Source organism: Capsicum annuum, chromosome 2 (assembly GCF_002878395.1).
Source record: "Capsicum annuum cultivar UCD-10X-F1 chromosome 2, UCD10Xv1.1, whole genome shotgun sequence".
NCBI classification, from domain to species: Eukaryota; Viridiplantae; Streptophyta; class Magnoliopsida; order Solanales; family Solanaceae; genus Capsicum; species Capsicum annuum.
The window spans coordinates 82,719,580-82,728,393 of NC_061112.1; the positions used below are offsets into that span (position 1 = coordinate 82,719,580).

Sequence of the window (8,814 nt, forward strand, 5' to 3'; positions counted from 1 at the left end):
AGGTGACATATAAAAACAAGACAAAAATGACGGCTAATCCTATCTTTTCCATGGTCCAATATAGCAGATGACATATCATTTGACAGTCAGTTGGGCCCTGTTTTGTTCCCTCTAAGACCAGTAAGTTTAAGTTAAAATGATGAGGGAAGTGCCTTTTGTGTGTTCTCTATTAGAACACGAATTCCTCCAATTCTAACCATGCAACATCTGTCCCCCCAATCATATGCCCTTTAGAAACATTTTTGTCATCAATAGTCGTCAATCAAAACAACACATATCGAACGCTCTAATACATCGAATGTCCATATATTAATATATATATATATGATATACTTATATAATATACATTTTTAATAGAATACAATAAAATATATATGTTTTATGCATTTAACTTGCGAATATTATTATTTTAAGTTGACGGATCAACTGTGTAACATGTCTTTCCTCTTGTTGGATCGGATGCGTTCACGGAAATAAATTTAATCCGTGTGTCATTTTTTCTAAAAGAAAGTTAATGAAGACTTACTCATCTGTGTTTGTGTGTGTATGAGAGAGAGGGGGTCAATCACATTCCTTCAGATTCTTACATATTTAACCTTTACTACATTACCGACACTATATTTTTTATATTATTATGCTGCTTACCTACAAATAAATAACTGTAACCAGCCGAATTAATTATTTGAAACCTACCTATAAAATTACAATGAAATCGAAAAACATTATTGATGTGTACAAGTAAAATTCAATAATTCTTATTGCACTGCCAAACCAAACTGAATATCCAATAAATCACTCACACTCTAATAAACAAAAATGTCTATGTTTACATACCATAACCTCTTGGTAGTTAACAAAAGCTACGAAAAATAGAGGACAATTTCACACCTCTAAAATTAAACAATAACAACATTCACAGTAAAATCTCATGGGTGAGGTTTAGAAAAAGTATAATGTACACAGAACTTGGAGAGGTTGTTTCCGGAACAACCTCAACTCGAGTACAACAAATCAAAGTAGGTGTACACATATCTAAAATTAAGACAAACATATATATAAGTTGTTCATTTGATCTACATGTATCTTTGGTTGGAGGGGTGGAGATCAATCTCTTGAGTCCAAGCAGACCGATCTTGGATGTGCAAATGCCAGTAGGTCTGGGCCAGCCCATCTGGGTCCATCCACCCCTCTCCGGCCCATCCGTCGGTTGGTTGGTGATGCTGTTCCCCAACTAACAACCTGTGCTGGGAAGTTGATGCTATTGGCCCCCTGTATATTACAATTGAAATGTCATTTGCATACTACAGTCAAGATTTCAAGTTATATTTATTTGCAGTATAAATATTTGTAAAACTTACATAACTTTTAACAAGTTTATTCTTAATTTTTTTCTATCCCTATTTTTTGTTAAATTACAAATAATTTCTTATTTTGTAATTTTCGAATATATAATTAGCATTCGGATACGTAATTTTGAAGTTGAGATATATAATTTTGACTTTAAGAATGTAACAATTAATTACTCCATTTTTGCTCGATACATAATTAGCATCCGTATACATAATTTTGAAGTTGAGATACATCATTTTGCTTACTGAGATACATTTATTTCTGAACTCATTTGGTCGAGATACATAATACATTAACTAAATCAAAGGAAGATACATAATTAAAATTTGAAAATTTATGAATTTGTGGATGTGAAAAAAAAAAACAAATTTAGGTAATTAATAAAAAGAATAGGAATTATACATAATTTAATAAAAATAAATTATGATGTTGTGTTATTTTTCCTAAATATTTACATAAGTAGATGATCTATAAGGTAATACAAGTAATTAAATCTCTGGGAGACTTAGCATTCTTTGGTTACAAAAAGAAGAAAAAAATTAGCATGCAACTTATTAATTAGCTTTAGTGGAAAAAAGAAATCCTTATTCCTTGGAATTTCATTCTTTCGAACTACTCCCCATCACGAATACTTAACGCGTTAGCTACAATACTGTTCGGATTGATACACACAATATCTATTATTTTATTATTTAATAATAGTATTAGGGTTCAAATTCTAGTGTAGGGGTTTCATTATCGTAGGTAGAAATTAGGTTCAAGTTCTCCTCAACCTCTTCTCATCAATGGACTTCTAACGTATACGAAGGAGTGCTTTTATTTGAGAAATTCCTACCTTTCTATCTATTTCTGAGATGTTTGAATTTTTCAAAACTTCATGAATATGCATAAGAGATAGGGTACAACTTAAATCGTACATTAAAACACTTTTTATGAATCAAGTTAAATATAAATGGGTGTTTGAATTGATTTATTTTTATGTGTATTTGACTTTTAAATACTTTTAAACTTTTGAAGACGTTTGATAAAGACAAAAGCTTTTTATTTTAGGCTTAAAAGGAAAAAATAAATAAATTACAAGCTATCAATTTTTTTTCTTTTAACTTAAAGTCACTGAAAGAAAACCAATCCAAACACCATCTAAATCAACTCAGAGATAATGATAAGTGTTGATGTCAAGTTGGATCCTTTCCATTAAAACCAGATATTTTATGTGCTGAGTCATGTACAACAGCATATATGTCATGTTGCTTTCTCTTCCCCCCCCCCCCCCCCCCCCCACCCCCGGCTCCTCTTCTTATGGAATAATGACTAAGCTACGTATATTCTCAACGATTTTTCTGCAGGAAAAATATCAAAGTTTCCACCTGACCACCAAGTCAGCCAGGTTTATGCTTAGACCGATTTCCTTGCACTTTTTATGTTACCCTTCGGTTAGTTTTAGTTGACACTTTTTTTAAAAATATTTATTTTAATTTAGTTGTTTCTTTTATTAGGTTCTTTCAATATTATTCTTAACATTAAATGATTAAATAAAGTGTATTTACTTAAATTTATATTTTTAAAACATAATTAATAAGACTAATTTGGCAAAATAAGTTCTTTGATTAATATTTTCTTAATAAGTGTGCAAAGTCAATAGGGGTCAATTAATATGAAACGGGGAGAGAGTAGAACTTTAGAGTGTTATTAGTGCACTTTTTAGGAATCATTTAATAAGAGAGATAAGAAACAATTAATTATGGGATTAATTTTAGGATGAATTTATTTTGTATTTGATTGGGATGAAATAAAAAAATACTTTCTTTTTCTCAAATTATCTGTTCCAAATTGAAATGACACATTGATTAAGAAAAATAATTAATAACATGCATAATTTATCATAGTACCCCTATTAAATGATATTTACATTTTAATTTGAAAAAAAAAAAATTAATGCAAAGGGTAAAACATGAAAAAGTTTTTTGTATTTTCTTGATTAGTGAAAAAAGACAAGTAAAATAAGAAATCAAGTTAGAAATTTGAGATGAATAATTTGGGACGAAGGTAGTACCTTATACAAGGAGGAGCAGTTATTAGAAATTATTATGTTGTTGATATCCTGCACTTTGGACAAATTTATAATCCCGAGATGAGCCCTAATTAATACTCCCTCCGACTCAAGTTTTCTAATTTGATTTACTCATTCTACTTGTCTTTTTCATTATTTAAGAAGAGATAATTTTTTTTTCATGTTTTACCCTTTGTATTAATTAACTTTTTTCTTAAATTAAAATATAAATATTATTTAATAAAGATATTATAATAAACTAGTCATATTATTAATTATTTTTCTTAATTAATGTGTCATCTCAATTTAAAATGAATAATTTGGGACTACGGGAGTATTAAAATAGTGTCTCGTAATGGCCAAAGGCAAAATAGATTCCAAAAAATATCCCAACTTTGTGAGGAATCGTGAGTTGTCATTGGTACATAGGTAAATACAGCTAAAAGATTACTTGCATCTCGTGGAAGGTAGAATCTTAGGTTCCAATTACGGGTTTATAGATCAAATCATCAAGTTAAATTAAATTGAAGAATCAAATTAAATCAAGAAAAAAATTGATTTATGATTTGATTTAGTTGATTTGATGTTTGAAAAAAAAAAATCAAATCAAACCGATATAATATATATATATATATATTAACAAAAAAAAAATTAAATTAAACTCAAATCAAACCGACATAATATATATATGTTTGGACTTTTAAGTTGTAATATTTATCTATTAATTGTTAATAAAATAATCCAAAATCCAATATAAACTTAAAACCAAAACTTTTCACTCTTCATCTTACTTTTTAATTTCAAGAGAGTTTTTCGCTCCTTAATTTTTCATAATTATGATTTTTCATTAGCACATGAGTGAAAATATACTTGATATAGTCTTCAATCACAATATAATTGTAAAAAAGAAAGATTATCAAAAAAATCGAAAGAACCCATCAAAACCTAAATCGAAAAAATCAATTTTATGTTGGTTTGATTTGATTTATAATTTTAATAAACCGACATAATTATTTTTTTTTTCAATAAAAACAACCCAACCCAACTTATGTACACACCTAGTTGCAGTAAATCGTTAAGTTGGAAATTTAGAAATTTAGTAAGTTTTTCGCGTGAGATCTTTTTCATTTTCTTTTAGAAAATATTTCACTTAAAAAAAAAATATTATTTTACTCTAGTGAAAGTTATTTTTGAAAATAAATAAATAAATAAATAAAACTTGTTTATATTTTCTCTACTCTTATTTTTCTCACAAAATATCAAAACAATTATGATTTATATTCATTGTCAAACACAATATCAACCCTAACTCTAAAAAAAAATAGTATTTTCACGGTCAAATGGAGCCAAAACATAAGAGTTGTGATTTTTGAAATTTAAAATTATTTTTAAATATGTGTTTTACTTTAAAAAAATTGAAGTCCTGTAACGATTTTTTTTATAAATAATTTTAAAAATTGATCCAAGAGTTATAATTATGATAACTTTTTAAAAATTGACGCAAAATCGATAATTAAATCTGACTAAAAGAGCAATAAGACTAACCGTGGTATGCCAACGATACCGTGGACGATAACATGTGCCACATGTACTCCAAGCGGTTGGAACTCCTTTGCCAGACATTGGGATAATCCTCTCATTGCAAACTTTCCACAACCTGACATATGTATGTATTCATCTCCCTTTACATGTTCAAATTGTTTTGTGCATTTAACTTAGAGTTAATTATTTAAATGATTACTTAATTATGAATTTTGATCCCAAAAAATTATTTAACTTTGATTTTTATTTTCAAAATCATTCAATTATTGTATGTTTACGGAGTCATTCAACTTATTTAATTATTTTTTTAATAAAATTTGCTTATGTGAATTTTTATTTAAAAATAAAATTTTAAAAAATAAAAAATATTCTTTTTTTTTTTGGTTTGGTTTAAATCAATCAGTGTCCGGCATCCGCTTTTTAAGAGTCCGATTATATACGAATTCGCCCCACATCGGACCCCATTTAGGAAGAGAGCTACCAACAGAATGTCCGACTATATCCTTTTGACGACTTCTTTATCTTTATTTTCCTAAATTCATATCTCTCCATCCTCTTTCTCATTTTTCTTCTATACAACAGACAATACATATACCATGTATCAGACTGAGCTAGTTTGTTTTTTCTTTTTTTTTTTGTGTGGACTATAAGAATATAACTCTCAACACGTATACATTCGTATCATTATAATTCATATTCGGCCATATAAGATTGGAAAGATATTATTTATGGGAATAATGATAAAATTTATCATTATAGAAATATTTTTTATTTTTTAAAATCTAATTTTTAAATAAAAATTTCAGATAAATAAATTTTATTTTAAAAAATAAGAAAATGAATTGAGTGACTTTCTGATTCAAAATGTGATAATTGAGTGACTTTTGAATAAAAATCAAAATTGAGTAATTTTTTGATATAAAAATTCATAATTGAGTAACCATTAACTTATTTAACTCAAGTGCAACATATTAAAATGAAAACAGTAAAAAGAAAATTATCATAACATACATAATTCAGAATAACCGGCACCGCCACTTAGAGAAGCTGAACATCCGGTGAAAAGAATTGTCCCTCTTCCTCTTTCCACCATACCTGGAAGTACCTGACATTTTCAATTCCAAATTGCTCCAAATATCACTACCGATCGAACATATCGGGAGTCAACTAGAAAAACATGTTGGGAGTCAACTAAAAAATTCTAGTACATTAGATTAGGCAATGTACCAAGAATTAATACAATTAATTACCACAGCCAAAAGCAAAAACATTTAGCTTAATTAACTTCTAAATATTGTTATCGACTTAGTGTGTGAAAATTTCTATGATCACCTAAAGTCATTACAGGTAATATGTTCATACTAACCTAAAACATAAATCAAGTTTGGTGCTCTACAAGAAATTAAACTAGATCAAGTATAAAGATATTCACACAGTCTGCATCATGGGTGGATCTAATGATATATGTAGATTTTGGGTTCACTTAAACCCATAACTTTTAGCCTAGATATAAATTTATCTCTGTAAAATTCACTAGAAAATTTGTGAAAAAAAATTGAAACCCATAACTCAAATAAGGCGATGGTGTTTAGTGGCTAATTAAAACATGAAGAGTGAACTTATAAAATTAAAATCTTAAATTTGTCTCTAGTTAACCGACGAATTAATTCATGAAAAATATAATTAGGAATATGTGGTATGTAAGAATATGAGACCTGTTGAGCACAGTGAAAGGCGCCGACGGAGGAGACAGCGAGAGATTTCTCAAATTGTTCAACTTTAACGTCTGTGAAATTTGTTGGATGCCATGATGTTGGCTGATAAGCATTATAAACCAACACTTCTACGAAGCCAAGTGATAAAACTCCCTCGAATGCCTCTCTTATGCTTCGCGAATCTGAACAATCGATCCGGATGGCAAACACCTGTGCTTTTTCTTCTCTCGCTATCTCATCAGCAAATCTTGATAATCTACCTGTTCCAATTAATTAAATTGCACCACATATATATCACCAATGTTACTCTAGTTTAAAATTTAAAGTTAAATAAGTTTAGAATAAGTGTAATGGTATTACCTAAGTCTCTGGCAAGGATAGCTACCGTATAGCCTTCATGGGCGAACTTGCGGGCGATGGAGAAACCGAGTTTGGGGCCCACACCAACAATGGCAGCAATGCCTCTGGATGAAACTGAACTCGCCATGCTCCGCATCTTCTATTTTTACCCCTCAAATGTCTCTTTTTAATTTTATTCGATCATGTCCAGTACCACCTAAGGCACAAACAATGATAAATCAAATGCACCAAGCTACTTGTTCTTGATTAATTAATCCAATCTTCTTTGCGTTCTTCTCTTCTCGACTGCTCGCAGAAAGAACTATAAAAATAATTGGGCTGCTATCTCTAGTTGTCTGAATTTTGTAACAAGAAAGTGAAGGATTAATTTAGAGAGTTTCAACTTATGCAAGGGATAATTGGATGGATATTTATGTGGCGTACAAGCAGCTTTACCTCTTTTGGCGGTCTCGCTGCTCATGTAGGTACGGTGCAAGTTAAAGTATGGACAAAAATAGTGCACAGTGCTCCCACTGCTCAGCTCACCAGCTAATGATTGCGCCACTGATAAGTATCAATCGCATCAATAACTGCCCACGGACCCATCCTAAAAGTCAATAGTACAAATAGTATCATATGGAATTTCATCCCATCCTTTTGCAGCTTTACTTTTGTACTCAGTGTCCAATTTATGTGAAATTATTTGGTTGAATATAGATATATAAGAAGAAAAACTAATTATCATTTTAATTGAAGTGTATTACTTTGATTTTGCGTTGTTTCTAAAATAGTGTTTCTTAAAATTTTTCAAATCGAACATTCTATATGACAATGTTAAAAGTGACAAGATTTAAAGGGTCTTATAGACCTAATTTAAAATCACAATATTTAAAAGTCTTTAATTATTTTTTAAAACTTTGTATCAAATTAAGATACTCAAATAGGGGATGGAAAGTGTGAAAATTATGACTTTAAATACTATGCCATAATATTTATGTGAATTATAAGAACTTTTAATTAAGGAGAAAAAGATATAAATTAAATTATTTTCAGATTTAGAAAAAATCATTCTCTTGAACGAAATAAAAGAAAACTTTATACCAGAATAGTTGTCAATTATAACTCTCTGAGAATCAAACTATATATCTGAATTTAACCAACATTTTACATTGCATATTTTCTTCATATTAATATGAGAAGAAATTCAACTTATAGTATTTTTCATGTAGTTTTTAAATATTCAAATTTTAATTTTAAAATATTAAATTAATTAGATTGAAATTAGCTTTAAATTAGTCAAATTGGCTTTCACGTAGTAAAAGGTAACAACTATTTTAATTCCGACCTTATTTCCAATTCTGAAATTGTGATTTCGAGTCATTAAGAAAGAAAAATAGTGGCAACTCCTAGAGAGGGGTAAAAGAAAAATGACAACTATTTTAGCAATGGATGAATATATGAATTTCGTACTCTTTTTGGATAATTAGTTTAGTGTACGCGCTTTGTGCGTGTATCTCACGTCAATTAATTAAATTATTTATAAAAAGAATAAAAATTATAAAAATCAATAAACAACAATTGACGTTATTGATTTCAAAGTCTTAAATATTATGAAAATTATTAAATAATTATTTCTTAATATTAGACATTAATTAAATGGTATTGTCAAGACAATAGCACAATTTGTAAGCCAATATTTCAAGTACTTATAATGAAACTAGTCGTATCTTACGTGCCTTGCGTGTGTATCTCATTTAAGGAATCCAGTTAGCAAAATCACTTTGATATGGTAAAAGAAAATAGGCTTGAATCAAGAAG

General features: G+C 28.9%; 1 protein-coding gene across 1 annotated transcript; it reads right to left on the reverse strand.

The window, feature by feature from the left end:
• Window positions 1–731: 731 nt before the first annotated feature.
• Window positions 732–7,594, reverse strand: LOC107860982 (diacetyl reductase [(S)-acetoin forming]). Its single transcript, XM_047406384.1, has 6 exons — window positions 7,453–7,594; window positions 7,018–7,352; window positions 6,658–6,917; window positions 5,954–6,047; window positions 4,946–5,057; window positions 732–1,269 (listed from the first exon to the last, which is right to left on the reverse strand). The coding sequence occupies exons 2-6, from the start codon at window positions 7,151–7,153 to the stop codon at window positions 1,074–1,076; spliced, it is 798 nt and encodes a 265-aa protein (XP_047262340.1). The 5' UTR covers window positions 7,154–7,352; window positions 7,453–7,594; the 3' UTR covers window positions 732–1,073.
• Between the last annotated feature and the right edge of the window lie 1,220 nt (window positions 7,595–8,814).